Genomic DNA, 26713 nt, shown 5'->3' on the forward strand with positions numbered 1-26713 from the left:
GGTGGGTGCTTGTGCTCCAGTGTCGGGGCCCCCCGGGCTCCACGTGCACAGGTGCAGGTTCCACCGAGTGCTGTGTCAGTGTCCTGCCGCTACTGTAAGTGATCGCCACAGACTTGCTGTGTTGCCATCCAGGGGAGAGCATCCTGAAGTGGGCAAATGGGCCTGCGGGGCCATGTTCTTCCTGGAGCCCTTGGAGGAGAAACCGTTCCCTCGCCTTCCCAGCCGCTGGGAGCCGCCTGTACTGCTTGGCTCCTGGCCCTTCCCCCTCCTTCAGAGCTGGCCGTGGGCGCCCTCCAGTCCCTCTCCGACACTGGCTTTTGCTTACAGAGACCTTTGATACTCGACCCACACATGCAATCCAGGATCCGCCCCACCCCCTCAGCCCAGTCTCAAGACCCTTAATTTAATCACACCCGTATTGTGCCTTTGCCACCGAGGTCATATGTGCACAGGCTCCGGGCATTAGGGGTGGGCGTTCATTTGCAGGGTGGTGTGTGTGCTTTATTCTACCTCCTAGAGTGGCCTTGGCCAAGGGGGCCACTCTCTGGGGTGGCAGAATCCCCTCCTTGGAGGTTTGGGGCAGGTGACAATGATGACCAGGGCCAGGCTTCCGTTCCACAGGGAGTGGCAGAGGCCCCGGCCCAGGGGTCTGCGCAGGCTGGAGGCTGCTGACTTCAGGGGAGCGAATGACTCTGGTGTCTGGAGGGAAGGCAGTGCCTGGGTGGGGGGGCTCAAGAACAGACAGAGCAGGGTTCGCATCCCGGCTCCGTCTCCTCCCAGCAGCCTGGGTGTGTTTGAGGTCAGGGAGGAAAGACACAATAGCTGTGCTCACATGACCCTGTTCCGTGTTGGCCACAGCGCTGCCAAGGTAGGTACAACGGCTCAGAGAGATCAAGCGCTTTGTCTGAGGTCACACAGCGGCTAAGTGGGGAGCTGGGACACCCGAGCTGACGTCACCTCCTCCAGCTCCTCAGCCCTCTGCTGCAACTGTCTCCTAGGCTGTAGCTTCCTTAATATGCTCTTAAAATCGACTTGCTGCCTCTTTATTTAAATGCATCTGTTTGAAAATGAGACTTTATATTACTCCCATAAATGGAGAATCATAGAATTCGTGGACTAGTTATGTATATTTTTATACTGTACAATAAGATGAATTGATCACTATAAAAATGAAAAACCTCCATCCATAGACCATGTAAAACCGTGTCACACGCCAGCCCTCTCTTTGGGAATTGGCTGCACCCCTGCCTGGGTCCCACCAAATCACAGTGTTATTGACGGCTGTCGTTATAACCGCGGGAAATCCTCCGCTGGCTTCCCAGACTCCCCAGCGTGACCTCAGGGTCTTCCTGGCCCTGGTTTCTCAGTCTCAGGCCTTCTGTCTGGCCTCGCTGCTGAGGGACACAGTCTGACTCGTCTTGTCCTGGCCAGAAGGTGCCAGGACTGGAGCCCAGGCCGCGAGCCAGAGAGACCAAATTCTTACTCACTGACTCACTAGTCAGCTCGCTAGGACGTCAGGCCTCAGCAGACCTAGGAAGGGACGGAAGCAAGCTTGAACACGGAGTAGGGAAGCCATCGCCTGGGTCTCCCAGGAGCCCCAACCTGGCTGAGTCCCCTTGGTCTCATTGGCAAAGGGAGAAGGATTAGAAAGTGTAGCAGTGGGGCAGGCATTGTGGCGCGGTGGGTGAAGCGGCCAACTAGGATGTCAGCAATCCATATAGAAGCCGCTGGTTCGAGTCCCAGCTGCTCCACTTCTGATCCAGCTCTCTGCCAATGCACCTGGGAAAGTTGCAGAAAATGGCTCACGTGCTTGGACCCCTGCCACCCATGTGGGAGACCCAGATGGAGTTCCAGGCTCCTGGCTTTGGCTTAGCCCAGCCCCGCTGTTGCAGCCATCTGGAAAGTGAACCAGCGGATGGAAGATCTCTCTCCTTCCTTGTCACTCTGCTTTTCAAATAAATGATAGATAAATAGATATTAAAAAAAAAAAAGAAAGAAATAAAGTGCAGCAGCCCAGGTGTGTAGGTCTAACAGCAGTTCCTGCTGCGGGGTAGGAGCCTTTATAACCTCTCCTGGGGCAGAAATGATGGACTGCTGTGCTGCCCACTCCGAACTCCCTGACCTCATGGGAGGGTGGGGCTTTGTGGTGGGTCCTGCTGCATTCTGTCTGCTAGGAGCTTTCAGTGTCAGTGAGCTCAGCTTCGGGACAAGGCCCAGCTTCTTGCAGGTTGTTGCGCGTGCCTCGTGCACCCTTTGTTTATTGCAGTGTGGGTAATTTATCATCTGAGTGAGGAGTGCAGGTCCTGGGGTAGTGTGCTGGGGAGCCGTTTATTACTTCCAGTTTAAGAGCGAGTTCCTGTACCAGGAACTTGGAGGCCCACAGAGTGGGCTGCCAGGAGGGGTCAGTGACCGGCTGAAAGAAGACCCGGCCCAGGGCTGATGGCTACACATAGTAAGTGCATTACTGTCCTGGTTTGGAGCTCTGCCCACTGGGCAAAGACTCCTAGCCCTGGGGTAGCTCAAATTCCAGCTGTGACCCAAACAAATCATTTCCCCTCTCTGTGCCTCCATTCCTTCATCTGTGAAATGGGGATAATAGTAGCACCTCTCTCAAAAGGCTAAGGTTGAGGTTAAAGGAGCTATTCCAGGAACATGCTTAGTACTTGCCAGAAAGTAGCCATTTTTGCAAGGTTTGAGCTTGGCTCCTGCCACAGGTGCTAACTGATGTGTGATTTGGGGTGAGTGCCTTGATACACCTCTCTGGACCTGTTTCTCTCTCTCTTTTTTTTTTTTTTTTTTTTTTTGGAAATAGGTCTGGTCACTGTCCCAGTTTCCAAGGGTGAACCCCAGCCCTGGTGCATGGTGGGTACAGATGGTGGGAGCGTCTGTCCTCCCTGGAAGCCCCTCCCAGGAGCGGCTGAGGTCTGGCGAGGCTCCCTCCCTGAGGCCGGCCGCGGCCCCTCCCCCACCTGCTTCCCCCGCCGCCCCGCCCCAGTGCTGACGACCTTGGCCCTGCCTGTCTGAGGGGCAGGACGGAAGTGAGCCTGAGCCGGGCAGCCGGCAGCTTCCCTTTTTCTGCTCTGCTCTCGGTGGGCGCCGGGCTCCTTCCCCCCAGTGCCTCAGAGGCCGCGGCAGCAGTACCATGGCCCCGCACGTGGCCGCCGTCCGCCAGACCTGCTGCTGCTTCAACGTCCGCGTGGCCACCACCGCCCTGGCCATCTACCATGTGGTGAGTGTGCCGCCGGCCCTGGGGACTTGTGTGCGTGCCCGTGCGTGTGTGTGTGTGTGTGTGTGTGTGTGCCGGCGAGAGAGACTGAGCCCCTCAAAGGGGAGGCCACTGCCCACCACCTTTCTGAGGGACTCTGTTTGGCACAGCCCTTTCCCTCTCTGGCCTCAGTTTCCCTCTCTGTGAAATGGGGAGGGCGTCCTGCAGCTGCGGACGTAAGTGACATTCGCTTCTGCAGCTCAGCTTCTGCCTCAGCGAGTCGGGCAAAGCAGCAGGCGCGAGGTTATCTCAGAACTGGACATGCTCTGGGGGCCAGGGGGCCTGGGAGAGAGCAGGCTGGGCCGGGTGCCAGGATGCCAGGTCAGCCACAGGCACAGCTTGCAAGCCCGGGCTGCTCCAGGAGCCGGGACATCAGCAGCTCCTCTCTGAGCTTCCAGTGGGCGGGGGCAGGGAGCTAAGAAGCAGGGAGGGGCGCTAGGCTCAAGCTCCCACAGGTTCCTCTTTGGAGGCCGGTGTGCCTAGCCACACACGAAAGCTCTGTCACCTGTGGCTCACGGAGTGACTCTGGGAAGGTGCCAATCCCCAAGGCCATGGCTACCCCTTTGTTTGCGGTGGCTGAAGCTTGGAGTCCCTGCTCTGTCCTGTCCAGACCCACCCTCCAACCCTTGTCTCCTGGCCACACCCGGGCCCCCAGACCTAGGCGCCTTCCTCCTGGAGTGACTCAGGGCCTGTGGTTAGCCGTTCTCTCATGAGCTTGGAAGAGCTTCCTGAAAGTGAGCCACGGCTTGCATGCCGTGGTGGGCTGCCCTCCCCGGCCGAGATGGCCGCATCTGCTTCCTGTCGTGGGGCAGGAGCCGGGCCTGGGGAGGGCGGTGCCGCTCAGCGGTTAGCATACAGACACCTGTGTGCAAATCCTGGCTTCCTGGTTTCCTAGCTGTAGGAAACTTGGGCAACTTACTTAACCTCTCCGAGTCTCTGTTTCCTTTTCTCCAAAACGAGGCTAAAGATAAGAAGTCCTGTCTGACGGCTTGTGTGGCTCAGGGACTCAATAGCCACAGCGCAGGCAGAACAGGGTCTGACCCACATTGGAGTGTTTTGCCTTCAGTGCGGCACCACACATGCACCTGCTGCCGGCACACCTGAAGTCCCGCATTCCCAGCCCGGAGAGTGGTTTTGGCAGGAGCTCAGAGATTGTCCCACACGAGGTGTCTTTACTGTCCCCACCAAGTCTATAGGGTTTTCTTTCTTTTTAAAAAAGATGCATTCATTTTATTTGAAAGGCAGAGTTACAGAGACAGAGGGCGAGATGGAGAGACAGAGAGAGAGAGAGAGAGAGATATCTTTCCATCTGCTGGTTCATGCCACAGATGGCCTCGACAAACAAGGCTGGGTCAGGCCAAGGCCAAGAGCCTGGACCTCCATCTAGGTCTCCCACATGGGTGCAGGGGCCCGAGCACTTGGGCCGTCTCCTGCAGCTTTCCCAAGTGCATGAGCAGAGAGTTGGATCGGAAGTGGAGCAGCCGGGACTTGAACCGGCGCCCATATGGGATGCAGGCACCGCAGGCTGCGACTTTACCTGCTGCGCCACAGCGCCAGCACTGTGACTCTTAAGAAGTCCAGAAGGGCATGTACATGACTACAGGTGGGATGGACGGGCCCGGGAGGCCCTGTGCTTCTGCCCGTTGCTGCCATGAGGGTCTTGGGCACTGTGGCCTCTCCTCTGACATTTAGAAAAGCAGGAAACAGGCATCTTTGCTGCACCTTCTGGTGTTCCCATGTCGCTGAGTGACGCGGGGTAACATGGACGCGCCCATGCAGGCCGTGCTGGACCCGCCCACAGGCTGCCTGCGCCGAGGCTGCACTGCAAGCCTGGGACCGTGTGCCTCCAGGTTTCTTTTTGATCTCTATGCCTTGGGTCCTGCCACGGCAGCCGCGTGGGTCCAGGGCACGGAGAAGTCTTGTTGGAGGGGCACCTTTGTAGGAGGTGCAAACTTTGCTATGGGAAACAGGGGTGGAGCAGAGAGACTGCGGACAAATGGGGGTGGGCAAGGCGTGGTTGGGCACTCCGGACCCTGAGCTGGAGTCAGGGAGGGACAGGGCGAGTGCTTGGCGTGTCCTTGGGTGCACCGTTATTATTTGGGCTGGAGGAGCCTTTGGCGTGGGGGCCTGAACAGTGCCTTGTAGGAATTTTAGCAACACCCCCTGCTTCTATCTGCTGCATGCCAGTAGCACCGGCTGCACTGACTCCCCCGTGACCATAACCAAACAGGTGTCTAGTCCTGGGCGCAGTCGCTCCCTCTAATGTGAGTTGGGGGGCAGCCATGGGAGGTTCTAGAACAGGAGAAGGTGCCAGAAGAGCGGGTAGCCTGGCTGCTCTGTGACTCCGGGCCGGCCTCCTCAGTGGACTGCAGTGAGGGTCTCTGCCTTCACCCTTGCTGGGGTTGGGGCTCTGCGTCTTCCCAGAAGGGCAGGGTCAGGGGCTTTCCTGTGGCCCAGTCGTCGGGTGGCAGGTGTGCTGGCAAGACCTTGAACATCTGGATGGAAAAGAGAAGCTGCCATCCAGATGTGCCAGGGGCCCGCGTCGGCCGTCATCTGGAGCCAGCCGTGGGTGACGGCTCTGCCTGGGGCGAGCTATTTGTGGCTGTGGTTCCTCTGGGGAGGGTTAAATCGGGCCACTGACGTCCAGAGGCAGCACGCGCTTTATCAGGTCGTGGGGGTGTTGGTGCTGGAGGACCCTCTCCTGTGCGATGCTGGGAAGTGAGTCCTTGACTTTCGGCCGCAGGAGGCTTCCTAGGGATTTTGCTGGGCTTGTGTAGAGGATTCTCTGGGCCACCCACCTACACCCATGGGGAAGTCAAAGGACTTTTCTTAGATCGACCTCCTGGGTCCTCGCTCGTCATCAAGTTCACTCAAGTCCTCAGTCGGTGTCAGGAGGCGAGGACTCCCAGAGACCCTTTTGCCTGGAAATGTCTCCTGCCTTTCTTCCCCAAGGCGCCTGAAATCCCATCACTGGAAGTGCATTGTCCAGATGAAAAGCTGACACCTGCTGTGATAAAAAAAAATGTACACAGATTTCAACCATGCAGGGACAGGACGCGACAAAGCCCAGTGAAAAGGAAAGGAGGTGGTGGTGACTGTGGGCTCCAGGACCGTGCAAACGCTTTTCTACTTTCCTATTTTCAGTATCTGGTCTGAGCATGTGCTACTTTGAAAAAGAAATGCTTCATTTTAGAAGAGTTTCAGGTACTGCAGGGCTGTGAACGTGGTGCAGAGTGCCCGTGTCCCGGCTGCCTAGCCTCTCCGTCACTATCTTCCATTATCTGTGCCCTTGTCACAGCAGATGAATCCATACTGACACCTGTTACTGACAGGCAGCCACGCCCCGTCCATACCTCCACCCCTCTGCCCGGGATCCTTGTTCTCCTCCGGGAACCATGGAGAGGACCCTCCAAGGGACCACACCACGCTTGGCTCTCACTGCCTCCTAAGGGTTCCCTCCTACTGTCCCTGACAATTTCTCAACAGTTTCTTCATTTCTGGTGATCTTGGGAATTTTGTCGAATGTTCCCGAACTGGGATTAGTCGGACGGTTTTCTCAAGATTACACCCGAGGTCAGGTGCTCTGGGGAAGAGGACTGCAGAGGTGGAGTGCCACCCTGGCATGCCACCTGCAGGGTATGTGCCACCACGGCGATGGGCATCGTGGGCTTCGACCTGGGTCACTTCGACCCCATCCTGTGCTGTCAAGTTTCCCTTTTTCTCTTTGTCCTTTCTGGAAGAAAGTCCCTGTGCACAGCATGCTGCTCCCCTCCCTGAGGGCGCGGGGGCCCGTGGTGATTGGGAATCCTTCCTGAGAGATTTGTCTGTTCTCCCCACCATCGGATTACACAGGCAGAGCACCCGGATGCTTGCTTTGTGCCTGGGGGAGAATCCCGTGCTGCGTCTCTTCATGCTACAAAGGCAGCCTCTGGGGTGGAAAGAAGAGGCCGCAACTTGCCCTGATGAGCCTGGGCCAGGAGCCAGGCCTCAAAGTCTGTGATAACCAAGGCGCTGGTAGCAACGCTGCACACTGTTGTGGGCCCAGGGAGGAAGGGCCTTAGCCCAGCCTTGGGGTGGAGGTGTGGAAGGGCTCCTTGGAGGACCCCTGGATCCTGGTGATGACCAGGACTTTGCTGGAGCATGCTGGGAAAAGAGGGCTCACAGCTGGAGGGAGCTGCAGCAGCAGAGGCTTGGTGTGGGCAGACCACTGGGGGCTGCCGGAGGCTGTGGGAGGGGGCGGGGAGGCTCGTGCAGTGGGGTTAGCAGGGACAGTCACAAGGCATTGATAGGGGGGTGGGGAGCCCAGAGGTCAGCAAGGGTGATGCTGCTCTAGCCCCTTACTTCTATCAGTCCTCGTGGTTAGGCAGAGGGATCTTGGCTTCACCCATTTGCCCATTTTTCAGATGAGAAAACAGAGGTGCAGCAGAGTCTCTGACCATGTAGAGAGGCCATGTAGAGAGGAGGGGTAGGTGTGTGGAATGGGCCAGGGAGTGGGCCCCTGGCTAGGGTGGTCTGTCTCTGAGAGGGCCTTCCCGTCCCCCCAGCCTTCCATGAAAGTTTCTTCCTCCTACGGGAAGCCCTCCTGCTTTCTCCTTCTCAGAACCCCTCAGGCTCCTTCCCTCGTCCTCCTTGGAGGCAGTGACTGTGACTGAAAGGACACTGGCCGGTCTCGTCACTCACCAGCGCTGGGACCTCCGGCAGGCAGGTGCCTTTGCGTGTGGGCCCCAGTTTCCTCATCTGTTCAATGGTCCTTGCCTCAAGGGTGGCCATTTCAAGGTGCTAAGGTGCCGAGTTGCTGCAGCCCTGGCAAATACAGGAGGGGGCTGTGAACGGGGTGAGAATCTGTTAGGGTCCACCACCTGCACCGCTGCCCATGCTGCACAGAGAGGCCTCTGGGGGACAGGGCCGGGGAGGTGGGTAGCGTGACTTTCTCCAGTGCTGTGGCTGCGGCAGGAGGCCCATGAGAGCTGGGTGGTGACACCCTCATCCTCGGGCCTATAGCAGGTGGAGCTGCCTCCTGGGCTGGGGGGCACTGAGAGGCTGCCGGACCTTTGGAGGTCAAGGCTGGACGCTTGCTCTTGCACCAGGCCTGGGGGTCACTTCCCTGTGTGTTTCCAGCCAGGACAGGCCAGACACCAGGCCGGGCTGCCCCTGCTTCCCCACTTCCTGGTTCTCAGGCTCAAGGTCAGAGGGAAAGGGTTTCTGGGAGTGCGAGGCCAGCGGTGGTCTCGGCCACCTGCTATCTGAGGGGCCGGAGGGGGCCCCAATGATGCTGGGCCCCACAGCAGAGGGCAGAGTCTGGCGTCACCCCCACTCTCCCCACCCGGCACCACCCGCCGCCCCAAGTCCCAGGGGAAATGAGGCTTTTATTTTGAGCCTTGAGCAGCGGCCCAGAACTGGGACTTTGCTTTGAATTCAGCATGAGGCCTCCGTTGGCCTCCCAGGGGGCCCCAACGGGCCTGGAGAAGGCAGGCCCAGAGCCCCTGGTGAGGCAGGAAACGGAGCGAGGCACTGAACGCTCAGCCAGGCTCGGGGGCTGCTGCGGGCAAGGCGCCTCGCCCGGCCGCAGTGTCCGCCCCTGGCCCGCGGGGTCGGGAACCTCCGCTAGACAGACGGCAGCCGCCACCAGGGGAGAGAACCGGGGCTCGGGCAGGCCAAGCGGCTCGGTAGCCCGTGGTAGACCCAGGTGTCGTCTCCGGGGGCTGGGGTGGGGAGGAGGAGGGCTCTTGGCCGCCACAGGGGTGGAGGGAGGTCAGCTGTGACATCCGGAGCCTTGTTCTTAGAAGCACGGAGCCCACGGGGAAGCCTCCATTTCGCCTGCACAGTGGGAGAAGTGGGAGGACCAGCACCTGCCTCCCAGAGCAGACATGATCACGCATGGAAGGACGGTCGGGGGACCTGGGGACCTGAGTCCCCTGAATGCCGGATGGTGACAGCGACTCCGATACTCGCTGTCGTTCTGTGGCTCTCGGGACGTTCAGGAAGTGGAGGATGATGGGGCCTTAGACCAAACCCGGAGACTGACACTGAGCCCCCAGTGGCTGCCCATACAGGAGGGGCCCACGAACTGCCTCCCCCCCACACCCCAGCCAGGCCAGAGTATGTGCTGGAAGCCACAGGGCCAGCAACTTCATTCTTAACGCCCTGCTCCTCCGGGCACAGGCTGGCCTCAGTCTTTTCTCCTAGCGGGCAGGGCTGAAGGGCAGTGGGCAGGCCGTGCTGGTGGCCAGTCTGGAGCTGCTGTGGCTGTGGTCGGAGCCTTTCGTGGGCTGCACGTGGTGCAGTCAGTGTGCTCTGGGCCTTTGCACAAGCTGTCCCCTCCCTTGGGGTTCTCCTCCCTCCCGCTCTGCCAGCTCCAAAGTTTCTACTCCGGTGAAGTCGGTGCGTCCGCGTGTCCCCAGCTGCTCCTACATCCCTTCTCCTACTGCTGTTTACCTGAGGCCTGCTGTGTGCCCTGCACATCCAAGACCCCAGATTTCACCTCGAAGAGAGGAGAGTGCTGCACTTTCCCATCTCGCGCTCTGGCCTTTGCACAGGTCACCCCCTCTGACTGGAGCGCCTTTCTCATTGGCTTTTGGCAGAAATCTTGCCTGAAACTTGCCTCCTCTGGGAAGCCCACCCTGACCTCCCACCCTGGACCCCAAGCTCCCAGTGTTGACCCTGAACCCCGTGTGCCGGGTCCCTGGGTGTTGGGTGCTGGGGCCTTGAGACTCATCCCCAGGTCGGCCTGGCCTGTTTGTCTTTGTCCTCTGGCCCTGCCTTTCATCCATGTAGAATTTACCTCTGGAAACATGCAGATGTCCCAAGTGCACCTACTGATGAACTTGTACAAAGTGGACACACCCAAGGGGCCTCCCCCGGGGCTAAGACAGGACAGGAGCAGCCCCTGAGGCCCCGAGTCCTAGCCATGACCCTGTCCCACTGGTTCCACCAATGCATGGATTTCTGTGAACCTATGCATATGCGGCTCTAGAACTGCCGAGAAAAGCCATCCTCTAGCGTGTGGTCTGTGCGTGGCTTCTTTCTCTGGACACCTGCCCACACGCCTCCCCTGGGCCATGCAGGCAGCTCACTTCCCCATGGCTGCACAGTAGCTCAGGGTGCGGGGCCACCACAGTGTCTCTGCTGTTTCTGTGGGAGGGGACTTGTGGCACACAGGAGTCAGAGGAGCTAATTTTGGTGCAAAACGTTTGCATATGGGAGATGGTCCACAGAAAATGCATCTCATGAAAAAACTGTGCCAGATTTCCAAGAACCTTTTGTACCAAAACAAACTGAGTTTTTAATTCCATTTCTCTGTCTTAAAAATATTTATTTTATGTACTCGAAAGGCTCAGAGACAGAGACAGAGAGACAGAGACAGAGTCAGAGAGAGAGAGAGAGAGAGACACAGACAGAGTCAGAGAGACAGAGCTTCCATCCTCTGGTTCACTCCCCAAATGTCCCCAACAGCCAGGGCGGGGCTAAGCTAAAGTCAGGAGCCCAGGAACTCAGTCCAGGTCTCCTTTGTGGGTGTCAAGAACCCTCGTACTTGAGCCGCCTCATGCTGCTTCCCAGGCTGTGCGTTCATTAGCAGGCAGCTGGAATTGGGAGTGGAGCCGGGACTCAAACCAGACACTGTGATACGGGTGATACGGGCTTGGGCATGCCCCCAATGGCATCTTAACCACCATGTCAAATGCCAGTCCCTTTGCCAAGTCCCCCCCTAGAGCCTGCTGTGGCATCCCTGGGGCTCGGACACTCTTCCCGAGACACCATCTTCAGTAGCAGACAGGTGTCCCCCCGCTCCACACAGCCACTGTTGGAGGTGGGTGGGGTCTTCCCTGGCACAGGGGGGCGCAGCAGCCAGGCGGGGCTCGCACGGGGCCTCAGTGAGGCCTGTGAGCTGGGAGCCCAGCGGAGGCACCAGCCCAGGGGCAGCCCCTCGGGGATGGAGTGGGGAGCAGGGCAGGAGGCCAAGAGGGTGCCCAGCGAACAGAGTGGGGCCAGGCCTGGGGCTGCAGCTGAGTGCGTGGCCTGGGACGGGGCGTCGGATGGTTTTGGGGAAGCTGGAGAGGCAGCTGGGGAGACAGTGCTGGGGGCTGGCCCCCTCCCGGGGCCTCCAGATGAGCTGCGGCAGGAAGCAGCTCCGGGCGGGGTGTTTCCTCTTGCGCTGCTGACGCATCTGGCTGTCTTCTGCCATCCTGGTCCCAGACAACCCCAGGACCCTCCCACCCCCACCCCCGGGGGGAAACGGGGCGGGCAGGTGGGGGGGTGGTCTGAGCGTGGCGCCCGGGTGACAATAAGTACCAAGGCCTCCGTGTGCAGGGTGGAGCAGCCCAAGAGGGCAGAGCAGGTAGGGGTGTGGCCCTTGGGACCTTGAGGTCAAGCCTGGGCCCAACTCCTTGTGCCAGCTCTGCCAAGGCCCATCAGGGCCCTCTGTCCTCTTGCACCGAGCAGCGGGTAGGGGGCGTCTGCCCGGTGGCTGGCCTGGTGAGCCTTTTAGCCCCTGGAAACCTCAGGGTGGGACTCTGCCGGCCCCTTCTGAGACGCTGGGTGCTGAGCCTGCAGGGGAAGGTGCCACTGAAACCCAGAGTCTGGGGGCACGGTTGTCACTGCCACCCTCTCCATGAGCTCATTACCTCTGTGCCATCGCGTTGTCGCCACTGTCCTCACCCACTGCTGTCAGCAGCAGCGCCGCTGTTTGTTTGCATATTTTTAAAAGGCAACATAGCTTTTTACCTTCTGTGTGCAAGAAAAGATTGATTCATTTGTTTGGAAGATAGAGTTACCGAGAGAGAGGGGATCACACACACACACACACACACACACACACACACACACAGAGAGAGAGAGAGAGAAGAGAGAAAGAGAGGGAGATAGGGAGATAGGTAGAGAGACAGAGAGAGGTCTTCCATCTGCTGGTTCACTCCCCAAATGACTGCAATGGCCGGGGCTGGCTCAGGCTGGAGCCAGGAGCTTCTTCTGGGTCTCCCATGTGGGTGGCAATGCTCCAGGCACGCGGGCCATCTTCCGCTGCTTTCCCAAGTGCATTAGCAGGGAGCTGGTTCACAAGTGGAGTGGCCGGGACTTGAACTGGCGGCAGGGATATTTTCATTTCATGCCCCCTAGGCCCAAACACCCAGATATCCCCACTGCCGTGGCCATGTCCACTGCCACCCTGTGTCCACTGCCATGGTCTTGTCACTGTTACACCACAGCGACACGATGACAGCCACCTTCCCCACTTCCGGCATGGTCACCATCACTGGTCCCACCTGACCGACACCCCCTCTGTGTTCAGCCTGCACATCAGCCCCTGGCGTCTCCACCACTGTCACCGTGACCGTACCCAAGGTGGCCCCCGTCATCCCCACTCCCCCGACTTCCCTTTCTGTAGCCTCCGTCCCCGGCTTTGAGCTCAGGCTGTTGGCTGCTCCACAAAGACGCGGGGAGAAGTGACGATTCTGCCCTCTTGTCCACGCGCTGCCACTCAGCTTCTAGAGCCAAGTTTGTTGTTGAGCAAGAAGGCGCTGGGTGGTTGGCAGCAGGAACTGAAACCCTGGAGAAGCAGAGGGAAGAAGTGGGAAAGGGGAACGGAGGGCGGGGGTGGGAGGGGTGGGCTGGGCAGAGCGGGCGCTGCAGCCTGGGTCCGAGGAGAAGCAGAGGGAAGAGGTGGGAAAGGGGATTGGAGACCCCCTCTGAGGGTCCTTGGAGGGATCCCTACTCATCTGACTTCCTGGCCCCTGGGCCTTTGCATGTGCTGTTCCCCCATCCTGGAATATTTTTCCTTCTTCTCTATTGGAAAACTCCAGCTGATCCTTCAAAGCTATGCTCCAGAGTTTCCCTGAGGCTTCCAGCCAGTGGTGATCCCGCTTTCATCAGGGAACCCAAGGTCTGCCCCCTCCAACCGTGCGTGCCCTTTGTCATGCCTCTGAGAACACCGTCTACCCACTAGGTTCCCCTGGAGACTGGGACTTGGAGCCTGAGTCAGCGGCTTATCTAGAAGGAGTCTGGGGGTGGTGGGTGAGCAGAGAGTCTCTGGGGAGAGCATGAATGCCTACGTGAGTGATGGCCGCTGCCCTACAGTGCTTGGCCACGGTGCACCTGCTGTGTGCCTGCTCTGTGTACACCTTGCAACCCTGGAAGGTGTGTCCAGTGACTGTCCCCATCCCCAAACAGCGGGGGGCGGGGGTGGGGGAGCAGTAACTGAAAAGAAGCTGTAGTCGGGACAGGTGAGTGCTGCCATCCGGCACGCTAGGACGAAAAAGCCTTGCTCCTGTCTCAGAGCCCGGCTGGGCTCGGATGCGGGCAAGAGGGCCGTGCTAGGTCTACTGGAGATCAGGGGGAGGGAGACCAGGGGCCTGGAAATGCAGATTTGTGGGGTTTCCAGGCCTCTCCGCACACACGCCGGAGGTGAGCCAGGTACTTTCCAGAACTGCAAACGGCTCTTGGTCGGAGCCCCAGGTGAGGCGGTGCAGGCCTGCCGGCGGCGGGGGTGGGGGTGGGGGTGGGGGTGGGGGGATGGGGGGCTCTGGGTGCTGCGTGGGCCGCCTGGCAGGACGTCCCGTGGTTTGCAGGAGTCCTTTCCCCTGCTTGTGGGATGACTCTCCTCCTTGACCTGAGACAGAAACAGGCCAGGGCGGAGCCAGGGCCTGGCCGGGTGGTGCAGCGAGAGAATGGGGAGGGCGCCTCCTGGGCCCCTGCTGCCATCTCCTGAGCTCAGAGAGCCTGGACTTGGCAGTGGCAGGGGGCCAGCAGCTCAGCCTTGAGGAGGGGCAGCACCCTGGACCCTGGGGGCCGAGGGGGCGGGGTCGGGGGGGCACATCCCCGCTGAGCCACAGGACTCTGGGAGTGCTCACAGCCTCCGTTTGCTCATCTGTGAAAGGGGGAAGTGTGGCCTGTGTTACAGGGTTTTGGGTGTGAGCCTGTGTATGCAGATCCAAACACACAGTAGGTGTCTAATATATGAGTCCCCCCCCCCCCCCGCAGCCCCCTGCTTGGGAGCTTCTCAGGTGCCACAGCTGACCTCCGGCCTCTGTCCCAGGCTGGGAGCCCGGCAGGGGGTCAGAGCCAGGCTTTGTGGTTGCCCCACGATGTGACCTTGGCCTGGTCTCTGCCCTCCAGGTGCCTCTGGGTTCTCACCCCACCCTAGCACGGAGCTGTGCAGCGGGGCACTGGGTGAGGGGTGAGCCTGGCTGCTAATCACAAGTGGCTTTTGCAAAGGCACACACTTCTCTGCCTGCTGCTGCAGGCTTGGGCTGTGGGCAGAGTGGGGGGGGGGGGTGGCTCTGACCTTGCTGGGGAGTGGGGGAGGGGCGGGCCTCAGGCAGAGCCTGGAGGCCTGGAGAGGCTGGGCAAGTGCAGAGGAGTGAGGAGAATGGTGCTATGGGGCCAGGTTTGAATCCTGGCCCTACAGGTGGCCTGTCAGAAGGCCAGGGACAGATGCCTGGGCCTCTGAGCCTCTGTGCAGTGGAGAGGAGAGTGTTCCGAGCGGGCGTGGGGCTGGTGTGGGCTGGCCTGGAGTTAGGCTGTGGTCGCCGGCCGCAGGGAAGGGGTGGGTGGTTGGGGAGCTGACGGCAGGAGGGTGGCGCAATGATCCTGTGACGAGAGCTGCCTACGGTGTCTAGGAGGTGGGGGCTGGGTGCGGTAGCAGGGGCCTCCAAAAGGGGTGACGTCCAGGGTGACGTGAGGGCCTCGGGATGATGGTATTAGAACTGCTAAACGTTGTCATTTCCTTTAGTGTTTCTGGAATGTTCTGTAGGTGTGGCGTGGTGCTCATGACAAACCGGAGCAGTACCACCTGCACGCAACCTAGACTAGACAGAGCAGTGGGTTCGAAGGGTTTGGTGGACGGACGTTCGGGAGGCGGATCCCGGGGCCCCTGGGGTCAGGGCTGGCGGGGCTCCGGGTGATCTGGGGAGTGGGGGAGGGACAAGGACAGCTGTTTCACTGCACGCCCTTGGGCAAGGTACCCACCTCTCTGAGCTCACACAGCCAGAGGAGGAACTGAGGAAACCAGTGGCCCAGTGGCCGGGGCTCCTCCCACAGCCAGAGGTTGGGGCTTTCTGATGCTGAGCTGTGGAGGCTGGGAGGCTGCTGCCCCGCCAGGGGAGGGGGCGGGGAGGGGGCGCTCTCCTGGCCCTGCCCTAACTCATCTGTGTACCTCTTTGCAAACGCAACGCAACATAATTCACTTCCCTCCCAATCCAGCGATGGCCACTCCCCTACCCCCTCACCGATTGAATTCAGAGAAGCAATGTGACTTGCCCAGGGTCCTACAGCGACCTGGATTCAACCCCCATTCTGTTCCCTCTGAGCTCGGCTCTTCATTGTGTAGCTTCTGTGCTACCCCTTTCCACTCCCCTGAACAAGGCATATGCGACAGGAAGACAAACTGAGACCTGTGTCTGAGAAAAAAAAAAAACACAACCACATACACAGTGAGCAGGGGAAACAGGTGGTGGCTGTCTGGCTGCTGTCAGCTGAGCATTAGTTACGCGTGCAGGGTCGCCTAGAAAGGCAACGTAGACTTGGGTCCGATGAACAGAGGTAGGGCACCCACGACAAAGGAGGGGACAGCCCGGTGGCTCTCAGGATGGACAGACGGTTCCTGGAGAACTGGTGTGTGTGTGTGTGTGTGTGTGTGTGTGTGGACAGCCTGCGGCAGGACACAGAACACGGAAGGCCGAGAGCGCCCCGTAGCGGTCAGCTTGAAGTGGAGACTGCAGGGCATCGGATTCCTGCACCGGGACTGTGGTTTTGTGGCTGGACTTTGGGGGTCGCTGTGCACCCCAGTGCTCAGGTCCTTCTCCATCAACCTTGGCCAGGGTCCTCATTCACTCATTCATTCAAGAAATACAGTGGCTATGGCCGTGAAGGGAAGAGGCACAGGCTATCCCTGCCTGCTGCACACAGCAGGTGGGACAGTGGTGGTTATGCCTGCCCGTAGCACAGAGTGAGTGCTTGCCAGCGGCTGAGCAGTGAGGGGTCCTCCTGCCCAGCCCCTCCTCACCCTGGGAGGCGGAGGCATCGACAGGCACCGGGGAGCCAGGGGCAGATGCTCTCCAGGGCTCCCCAGGCCCATGTGGATGCTTCTAAGAACTCCGAGGCTCGGATGCTGTGACCAGGATCTCGAGACACCCAGATCCGGTTGTAAAAGAGGGTGCGGAGGAGGAGCCCTTCTCCTCAAGCCTGACTTATAGTGGGAACAGTTCCTGCTTACTGAGTACCCGGCATGGTTCTAACTGTGATCCTGGGAGCATCTCGTTTCCACATGTATTAGCCCATTTTGCAGATGAGTAAACTGAGGCACAGAAATCCAGGGGCTTGTGCAAGGTCATACAGCTGGAAAGAGGGAGGGCCAGGATTTGGGGCCTGAGCGACCTGTGTGTAAAGGCCACACTTTCAAACTGAATGTCCCGCTGACCAGGCAGGTCCCCTCCTCACTGCGCGGCTGCACTCCTGGGGTGGCAGTGTGGCGTGGGGGGCGGGCTGGCTGGGGAGCCGCGCAGGCGCAGCTGACCGGCGCTCTGTCTCGCCCCAGATCATGAGTGTGCTGCTGTTCATTGAGCACTCTGTGGAGGTGGCCCAAGGCAAGGCCTCCTGCAGAACCTCCAAGGCCGGCTACCTCAGGATCGGTAAGAGACGCGGGTGCGGGGAGTGGGGGCGGAGCCTGGGGTGGGAGGCCCTGCCCCTTTCCCACCGGACGACCTCTGGCAGGTCCCGCCCTCTCTGGGAGCCGGGGTGGGGATGCTCCGCCTGTCCTCGCCCAAAGCGGCAGGTGCAGGGAGCAGCGCGGACAGTGCCTCAAGGCCTCAGCCCCACTCCCCCACCTAAGCCTCCCAGTGGCTGCCAACGCTAGAATCAAGTCGTACCTCCCGCCTGGGGACCCAGCCCCTGCCCCCAAACTCTCGGAGCTCATCCCTGCGGGCTCCCCTCTCACCCGTGCTCCCACCACACTGGCCACGCCAGAGGTCCCTTCCCCGCACGGCTCACGCTGACTCCTGGTCACACGCAGGACGCCTTCCCCAACCCCTCCATAGCTAAGAAGAGCCCTGGAGACCCCAGCACCCGGCCCCCTCGGTCCCACCCTCCTGTCTGCTGTCTTGTGCCTCCAGAAGCCTGAGACAGTGTGAGGGCGGGGCCTGGGCTTGCTTGTTCACTCTTGGGTCCCCCACACGCCTGTGCTTCCCAGAGTGTGGCCCCCGGAGCCTGGCTGGGGTCCCTGGGGGCACCTGCGGGCCCTCAGGCTCTGCCTTGCCTTTCAGCCGACCTGATCTCCAGCTTCCTGCTCATCACCATGCTCTTCGCCATCAGCCTGAGCCTACTGATCGGCGTGGTCAAGGTGAGGGGCCACTGCGGGAGGGGGAGTGCCGCTCCTCTTCACTCCTGCCCTGGTGGACACCGAGAGACCCGTACCCTAGAGAAGGCCCTGCTCCCCCATGGCCCCCCCTGGGGCTGCAGGGCTCAGTTCCCTGCCCCCACACAGCCAGGCATGGCGGGGCTGACCGCTGGCCCTTTGGCAAGCCCCGGTTGGGAACCCACATCTCTTCAAACTGCAGATGGAGGCAGGGAGTTTTGGTGGAGAAAGAGGAAGGGTGGATTTGTGGTGGGGGAGAGGGGAGGGAGCCCTGAGGCTGTCAGCAGGGAGATGAGCCGGGGGTGGGGGGCAAGGCAGAGAGGGAGGAAGCAGCCAGTTCGGCCGCAGAGCAGCAGTCCCGCTCGGCAGAGTTCATGGTCCAGCCGGGGAGGACGGACCCACACAGATGGGGCCGGTCCTGGGTGACCGCTAAGGGAGTCCTGGGCCCAAGGCGAAGCTGCTGGGAGAGTGAGACAGGTTGTGGCTCAGCCCCCAGAAAGAGGAACCGCCTGTCCCCGCTCCCAGCCGGCAGGAAGCCAGGGCCTTGCCACACAGCTGCAGCGGCAGCACCCAGACAGAGGGTCCTTCCTGTGTCACGGTGGCTCGTCAGGGAGACGACGTGGTGGAAGGTTTCCACCTAGCCTGAGGCGCCGCCGGCCTGCCCTGGCCAGCACGCGCCCTGGGGACCTGGCTCCCCCTGGCAGGGTGGTCCCTGGATGGCAGAAGGGAGCAGACCTCCCCGAGGTGCTGACATTCTGTCTGGGCTGCTTACACGACACTGAGAAAGCGGGTGCGCTGTCTCTCTGTGTGTGTGTGTGTGTGTCTGTGTGTCTCCCTGCTCTGGATGCGTGTGCATGAATCCTGCTCTTAATGGACACTGGCTTTTTTTAAAAAAAAAAAAAAATTTATTGTATTTATTTGAAAGGCAGAGTGACAGAGGGAGGGGTGGGAGGGAGGGTGAGAAAGAGAGAGAGAGAGAGAGATCTTCATCTGTTAGTTCACTCCCCTCAATGGCTGGGGCTGGGCCAAGCTGAAGCCAGGAGCCTGAAACTCCATCCTGGCCTCCCACGCGGGTGCAGAGATCCAGGCTTCCACTGCTTTCCCAGGCCACAGCAGGGAGCTGGATCCGGAGTGGAGCAGCCGGGACTCGAACTGGTGCTCTGATACAGGATGCTGGCATCCAAGAGGCAGCTTAAAACTCTGCTTCACAACACTGCGCCCCCTGCTTTTTAAGATTTATTTAATTTGAAAGACAGCAGAGGGAGGGAGGGAGGGGTAGAGAGAGAGAGAGGGAGAGAGAGAGAAAGCATGTCACTTGCTTTCAACTGAAGGACAAAGACTCCAGCCTTGGCCCCGCAGGATCTCTCACTCCGACTTCTCCCTGGGGTGGCCCAGGGAAGGGAAGTCCACACGCTGATGCCCTGCGGCCTCTTTCCCACCCAGGCCTTCGCTCGCGCCAGCCCCTCTGCCTCCAACACCCTGCCCTTCCCCGGCTGCTCGCTCCTAACCACCTTTGGACATCTAGCCCCGGTGTCCCCATCTCCAGTGGACACAAAGCTCTTCCTTGTTGGGTTCCTGTGAGCAGTTTGGGCCAGGTCCTGCTCTCTGTGCCCCTGTAGTTGGGCCGGTTCCCTGTTTCTCCCAGACTGTGTACTCAGGGCCTAGGTCTTACCCTGTCCCTGTCCCACGCAGAGGAAGCCAGGTGGATGCACATGCGGTTGAGTGGGTGTCGAAGACCTGGTAGGGGCCGTGCTGGCCAGGGTGGGAAGGGGCTGCATGCCCTGTGTGCTGGGGACCCCCTGACGGCGAGGGCCTGCCTTGTAGAACCGGGAGAAGTACCTGCTGCCCTTCCTGTCCCTGCAAATCATGGACTTCCTCCTGTGCCTGCTCACCCTGCTGGGCTCCTACATCGAGCTGCCCGCCTATCTCAAGTTCGCCTCCCGGAGCCGCACTGTGAGTACCCAGCCCTGCCCCTTACCGGCCACCTGATCCCAGGGCTCAGGGGGTAGGCGTCTCCCTATAGCAGGTGTCCCAGTGTGAGTCCCCGAGGGCCCCCAGACTAGCCCACGTTAGTGCCTCTGCACAGTGCGTGTGTGAGCGTGTCTCATCCATCTGTCCCAGAGGAGCGTGGGCTCAGCACAAGGTCTGCGCCCCCGGGGGGACACGCCCCTTCCAGTCTCCAGCCCTCCGTGCCTCTCCTTCGGGACCTAGCTGAGGCTGTCTCTCCAGTGCAGGCCTCCGGTGGGCTCCACGGTCCCCAGCCTCCAGTCTTTATTCCTCCTCCTTGCCTTTGTCCCTCTCAGGGTCCCTCCAAGGTCCCGCTGATGACCCTGCAGCTGCTGGACTTCTGCCTGAGCATCCTGACCCTCTGCAGCTCCTACATGGAAGTGCCCACCTATCTCAACTTCAAGTCCATGAACCACATGGTGAGTCCCTGCTGTGTGGCCTGAGGCAGGTTGCGGGACTTCTCTGTGTCTCAGTGTTTAGGCTGGGGGGGGGGGAGGAGTATCCTCAGGATGGAAGTTGGAAGGACTGGTTCTGGAGGGGGAGGCAGCGAGCCGATGGCACGGCCTCGGGAGCAGCCCTGCCTGGCCCTCTGGGAGCCTGGGGTGTGATTCGCACACAGAAGCAAGTTGCAAGGGTTCCCCACGATTTGTGGGAATGGAAATAAAAGCTTATTTTGGTGCAAAAAATTTTGAAATCCATACATAGGTTTTCCATAATACACGTTTCCATGAACTTTTTAAATTTATTTTTTATTTTTAAAAGATTTTATTTATTTATTTATTTGATAGGCAGAGTTACAGAGAGAGAGAGAGAGAGAGTGTCTTTCATCCACTGGTTCACTTCCCAGATGGCCACAATGGCCAGAGCTGGGCCAATTCGAAGCCAGGAGCCAGGAGCTTCTTCCAGGTCTCCCATGTGGGTGAAGGGGCCCAAACTTGGGCCATCCTCCACTGCCCTCCCAGGCCATAGCAGAGAGCTGGACTGGAAGAGGAGCAACTGGGACTAGAACTGGCGCCCATATGGGATGCTGGCGCCGCAGGCAGAGGCTTAGTCCACTACGCCACAGTGCTGGCCCCTCCACGAACTTTTTGAAGATCTCTAGTCTTCAAAAAGATTTTGGACATTTCTTGCACCAAAACGAACTTATCTTTTACTTCTGTTTTCTACAAGCTTTAAAAAAGCACCGTGGTCTTTGAAGACTGCCACAGAGGCGCTATCATCCGGAGTACTGGCGGCTGCAGCAGTCCCAGGGCAAAGGGACTGTCGCTGTCACAGGGCGAGGTGGCTCCTGGGGGCCGACACCTTCCTCTGGAGAAGGGCAGGACTGTGGCCCGCGGGCAGCCACTGCCCACCAGCCGGGCGTGGGAGCCTCCGCCTGGGCAGGGCATGGGCGGGCATCAACTGCACCTGCTTCCCTGGGTCCCCCTGCTTCCCAAGGCTGCGGTGAGCAGTGCCCCAGGGCCTGGGAGCGCCAGGCCGAGCTGCTGCGTGCAGGGTGGGCCCGTCCATCTTGCACGTGTGGGCGCTGCAGGGCCCGAGGCATCCACGCGGCCCCGTGTTTTACAGAACTACCTGCCCAGCCAAGAGGGGATGGCACGCAGCCAGTTCATCAAGATGATGATCATCTTCTCCGTGGCCTTCATCACCGTGCTCATCCTGAAAGTGAGTGGCACTGGCCCCACGGCCCTGGGAGAGGTGACGGGCCTTGCTCTGGCCCCAGACCCACGCGCGCACCCTGTGAGGAGCCAGGGGTGTGGCGTGCGTCTCTGTTGCCTCTTTCCCTGGCTTTGGGCCTTTCTCCAGCCCTCCCCGCACCTGCCAGCTCCCCAGAGTGTTCCCAGAGCCTCATTCGAGGCTGTGACTGTGCGAAGACCACGTGGTTCCCGTGTCAGGGACTTAATGCGTCCCCCAGGGAGGCCTGGGCCAGGGGTAGGGCAAGGCTGTGCCCGCACCGCAGGAGGCCATAGTGACAGGAGTCTGGTGATGAGAAGGAGGAGGGGCAGTGGTGGGGGTGGAGATGGGAGGATCAGGCCCACAGGGCGGAGTCCAGCCACAGGTCCCAGGTTTGAGCGAAACTCGCTGGCTTGGAGGGAAAACCCCATTGACCTAGAAAACGAGGGCTCTCCAGCTCAGAAAGGAGACGACTCGGGGTCACCATTGCTGTGGTTAGGACCTGAAGGACCCCCCACCCCACCCCGCACTGGGGAATGCTGTAGACTCTGGGGTGGCCACAGGGCCTGTGGACTCGCCCCCGGGAGGCCACCAGAGGCCGTGTGTCTTCCCTTCCACAGAAGGGTGGACTTTTCAATATCCACTTCCATGATCACTACAGAAAGTTCAAGACCGCAGGGGTGGGAGAGAGACCGGCAGAGGTGGCCCCTGCGGACCTGCGGGGCGGTGACGTCTGGGCTTTGTGCTGGCTGCTGCCGCCAGCACCTGTGGCCCTAGCAGTGTGGGCTCTGACCTAGTGCCAACCTGCAGATGGAACTGTGTCCGTTTATTTATTCATGTACTTTATTTTATTTGAGAGAGAGAGAGAGAGAGAGAGTGAGCTTCCATCCACTGGTTCGCTCCCTTCATTCCCCTCTCTGCAGCAGCCAGGGCTGGGCGAGGCAGAAGGCAGGAACCCCGAACTCAGTCCAGGTCTCTAGGTCTCCCACATGGGCGTCAGGAGCCCAACTACTTGAACCAACAGGTGCTGCCTCCCAGTGTTTAGCGGGGAGCAGGAATCAGAAGCGGTGCCAGGACTCAAACCTAGGCACTCAGCTCTGGGGTCCAGGCGGCCAAGCGGCGTCCTAACCATCATGCAACGTGCCAGACCCCTGCCCCAGAACTTGGCTCCAAGACCTGACCGTGCACACGTACCTCTGTGAGGTACAGTGAGGGCCTCCGGGGGCTTCCTGGTGGAAACCAGTGTGGGGTTCCCCTGGGACCACTCCTGGCGAGCATGGCCCTAAGCCCTGCAGCGCAGCTCTGCGCCCCACCCTCTCTGCTCCCCACCTTCGGCCTCGCTGGCTCCCTCCACCTGCCTGACGTCCCTGGGGCCTGGGTACCTCCTGCTCCGCCCTGGAGCTCTTCTGTCCAGTGCTCACGTTGCTGCCAAGGGCAAGTGGTGTCTCGTACCAGCAGCCGCGGCTGCGTCTGCACGGGGAGGTCTTTGTTCAGCGCGCGCTGCTTGGCCGTCTGCTTTAGGAAGCCGTGTCAGAGGCAAGCTGAAGGAACGCCTTGCCCACTGTCAGCTCTGCCTCAGGAGGGCGGGGCGATCTCAGGAGGTAGTGAGCTCACGTCACCAGGGTGGCCAGGTCGGCTCTGCAGGGCTGCTGCCGGGGGCCAGGGGAGGCCGGAGCGCCTTTCTGGGCAGTGTCTGTGAGGCACTGGGAAGGGTAGTGCCTGGAATATGCCAGACTGGCCACGAGGAACTCCCAGGGGTCCGAGCAGCGCGCGCGGGCAGTGTGGCGCCCCAGGAAGCACGGGGCACCTCCCCAGCAAAGCACAGCCAGCCTGTTCCTCTTCCAGGTCTACATGTTCAAGTGCGTGTGGAGATGCTACAGGCTCATGAAGTGCGTGAACTTGGCTGAGAGGAGGAGCGACTCCAAGGTGCCCCCGAAGGTGAGCTTGGCCCAGGGGCCAATCCCAGCTCTGCCACCCTCTCCCTGCGCCGCTCCCTGAGCTGTCTCTGGGCTTCAGTTTCTCTACTTGTGAGCTGAGGCTTGGACCAAGAGAAGGACGATTGCTGTGAGCTCCGTTTGACTAGGATTCTGCTCATTCATCCAGCATTTGCTGCTGTCTCTCTGTGGCTCTCATATCTACCCTCGGGGTGCAGAAGAGGTTAAGGTGCAGCTCTGTCCCAGAGTCAGACGAGGACCTTCAGTCACAACTCTGAAAGAAGCACAGGGACAATGAGCAAAGAGGTGCCCCTGGCTTCATCTGGGGTATCAGGGAAAGCTTCCTGGAAGAGGTGACATTTGGCCTAGTCTTGGATTGCCAATGGTATGAGTTAGTTGGGAAGAGGGGAGGAGACTTTCCAGGAAGAGAGGAGGGGGTACACTTAGAAACAGCTGATTGGACAAGTGTTCCTGCTTTCTCTTATTGGTAGCTCGCTTTCCCATCTGTAAAATGGAACTGTGTTGGGGCTGGCATTGTAGCAGGTTAAGCCGCCATCTGCGAATGCTGGCATCCCATATGGGTGCCTGTTCACGTCCCAGCTGCTCCACTTCCTATCCAGCTCCCTGCTAATGCACCCGGGAAAGCAGCAAATGATGATCTAGGTACTTGGGCCCCTGCACCCACTTGGGAGACCTGGAAGAAGCTCCTGACTCCTGGCTTCGGCCTGGCCCTGCCCTGGCTGCTGTGACCATTTGAGGAGTGAACTAATGGGAGACTTCTCTGTCTCTCCCTCTTGCTGTAACTAGCTTTCAAATAAATAAGTAAATCTTTTTAAAAAATGGGGATGTGTTAGGCCAGATAGTTTTGGTTATAGTTGCTACAAACTCAAGTTAATCTGACTCACACGAAAAAGGGAACTTACTAACTTAGTGAACGTTGAAGTCCAGTGTAGGCCTGGCTCAGGCAGACATAAGGGTATGAGCTCATCCTCTCCATCTTTTTACTTTTCCTGAAAGTTGCTCCATTTTCGGGTAGCCCTTCCTTCGTGGTGGCAAAATGGCTGCCAAAGCCCTTAGGCTGACATCCTATCCTCTCTGTAACCCCTGTAGAAAAAGGAATTCCCAGGAGTGTGTCTGATTGGACCAGCATGGGTCACATGCTTATCCTTAAACCAATAACCTTAGCCAGGGGAATGGACTTCTACTCTGAGTGGCCAGGCCTGGTCATGAGTTCACCCCCTGGATCAGAGGGGTGGGACCAAGTCTTCCGAAGGCACCAGGACTGCAAAGGTTTTCCCAAGAAAAATGGTGCCTTGGAACCAAAACACGGGGCACTTGAGACGGAGTCGGCAAAAGGCCACTGAGGTGTCCTGTGCAGGACTCGGGGGCTCCTGTTTCACGCCACCCACAGCAGGCGTGCAGCGAGTCCCCCGTTACCCTCACCCTCACTGTCCTCATCCTGCGGGGGCGGGGCTCTGGGACCCTGGGCTGCCACTGTGCGTCCCTCCTGACAGCGCTCAGCCCTCCTCTCTATGTCCCCCAGGTGGCCCTGCCGACCTACGAGGAAGCCCTGTCTCTGCCGCCCAAGGCTCCAGAGAGTGGTCCAGCGCCGCCCCCGTACTCAGAGGTGTGACCCTCGCCGGGACCGGCCCCGGCGCCTCCTGGTCTGCTTCTTTGCTTCGGTGGCGCCGTGACCGGGAGGCCCACCCGGCTGACTCCTGGACAACGTGCTTGAGCCCCTCGCTGGCCTGCCCCTCCCGCAGGGCCTGTGAGATGCTCACGGTGGGGTCGGCCTTTAGACTGAACCACTCCTCGGGTCTCCCAAAAACTCAGTCCAACGACCCTCGGCTGACTGCCGCCGGCTGCGACGCTGGTCCAGGCCACATGGCGGTCCCCAGCTGGGTGCGTCTATCAGCTGAATCAGTTTAAGCAAGCAACTAACAAGGCAAAGCACACTCGCCAATGCAGGCAGATCCTTTGCTCAGCTCGCAGCCCGTTGCATTCGTGTGTAAGTAGCTGTCAGTTTTCATGGCAATGAAATCAGCGGTTAGCCACCCGCCAGACAGACACATTGAATCAATTTCTGCAGATAGCTTGCTTAACCAGCTGCTGAGACAGCCAACCGTCACGTATGCTAATGACACAAGGCATCCGCACGTCAGTGATGAAATCCAATGAAAAATAAAGTTAGTCCCCAAACCTTCCAATTCAAACCAACCCACCAACTGGGCTGCCTGCTCTGGTCTGTTTCATGCCTCGTGTGGCCGGGCCATTGTTCATTCAGGTGCAAATTTGCCACACGGATGCCACACTCACCCCAGGGCTCCCTGCAGGAAGTAGCAACTGTTCGAGTGATACACAAGTCCCTTCTGACACACAGTGTCTCGCTCAGCGCTCAGTGCCATCCACACTCCAGCGCGCTCACGCCTGCCTCCCTCTGGCTCTCCGTGGTCAGTGCAGTCACTCAGCAAGGGGTGCAGAACTGGCTCCCTGAGCTGCCAGCCCATTCCCCAGCCCCAGCCATCCCAGTCCTGGGCCAGTGGGTTGCGGGCAAGCAGAAAGCCAGCCCAGAAATTGGGCCATCTGGTCATTGGACTAAAATCCAAGGTTGCTTTGGTCAAAACGGGCATGCCCTTGGTGGGCTCAGACCTGTCCGCAGGCTCATGGCTGGGGGTGGCAGTAGGAAGGTTTTGGCACCAAAGTTCCTCTTGCCTGCTTCCCCATGGGCTGGGGGTCCTAGGGGCGCTGGCCCAGAGGTACAGGGCTGGGGAGGCAGGTTCTAGGGGCTCTGCTGGGGAGGGCTGGGCAAGAGGCTGCCCCAATGCCCCTTGGATCCTTGCTTTGTGTTTGAGGGAAGAGGTTTCAATAAAGCAGCACCAAGCTTCTCTATGGCCAGTATTTCCTGACAAGCGGCGAGCTGGGGCCTGCTTCCTACCTCCAGCCCACGCGTGCATACACATGCCCACACTCTCATGTGCCAATTCACACACATACACACAGAAAACTTGCACACATTTGCACTCACAATGCATGCAAGCACCCGTACTCCCACATGCACACATATTCACGCATGTAGTCAGATGTACACACTCACATCCATGCACTCACACACATGCACACACACACACACCCCTGCTCACTCAGTCTAGGAACTCCCACGGGCCACGCCCAGTGAGTGAGTGACAGGTCCTGACACCACTTCCGGTCAGAAATCACAGCTCACGGTTGAGCTCCCTTATGGTCCCCAGAGCAGGTGTCTGGGCACTGCCTGGGGTGACTGCACTGGCTCAGACCCACCTCCACCTTCCCTCCGTGTTTGTGTGGGGGCCCGTGACAGACACCGCACTAGGGTGCCGAGGGGCCTCAGGGCCAGAGGGGACTTCTTGGAGGAAGCATCCCCAGGCGGAGTTGGAGGCCCTGGGGGGCCTGGGCCATGGCGGGGCAAGGAGGCAAGGACTGCAGGAGCTGCATGGCGGTTCGCGGAGGCGAGAGAGG

General features: G+C 59.7%; 1 protein-coding gene across 1 annotated transcript; it reads left to right on the plus strand.

Annotated features, from left to right (window-relative positions):
- The first annotated feature begins 3113 nt into the window (after positions 1 to 3113).
- Positions 3114 to 26103, plus strand: LAPTM5 (lysosomal protein transmembrane 5). The gene is made up of 8 exons (XM_002716064.6): positions 3114 to 3229; positions 16791 to 16884; positions 17515 to 17591; positions 19431 to 19559; positions 19910 to 20032; positions 21180 to 21275; positions 23130 to 23222; positions 24762 to 26103. The coding sequence occupies exons 1-8, from the start codon at positions 3143 to 3145 to the stop codon at positions 24849 to 24851; spliced, it is 789 nt and encodes a 262-aa protein (XP_002716110.1). The 5' UTR covers positions 3114 to 3142; the 3' UTR covers positions 24852 to 26103.
- Positions 26104 to 26713: the final 610 nt, after the last annotated feature.

This window comes from Oryctolagus cuniculus, chromosome 7 (assembly GCF_051225735.1).
Source record: "Oryctolagus cuniculus isolate XC-2025 breed Fujian yellow rabbit chromosome 7, ASM5122573v1, whole genome shotgun sequence".
Lineage (NCBI taxonomy): Eukaryota > Metazoa > Chordata > Mammalia > Lagomorpha > Leporidae > Oryctolagus > Oryctolagus cuniculus.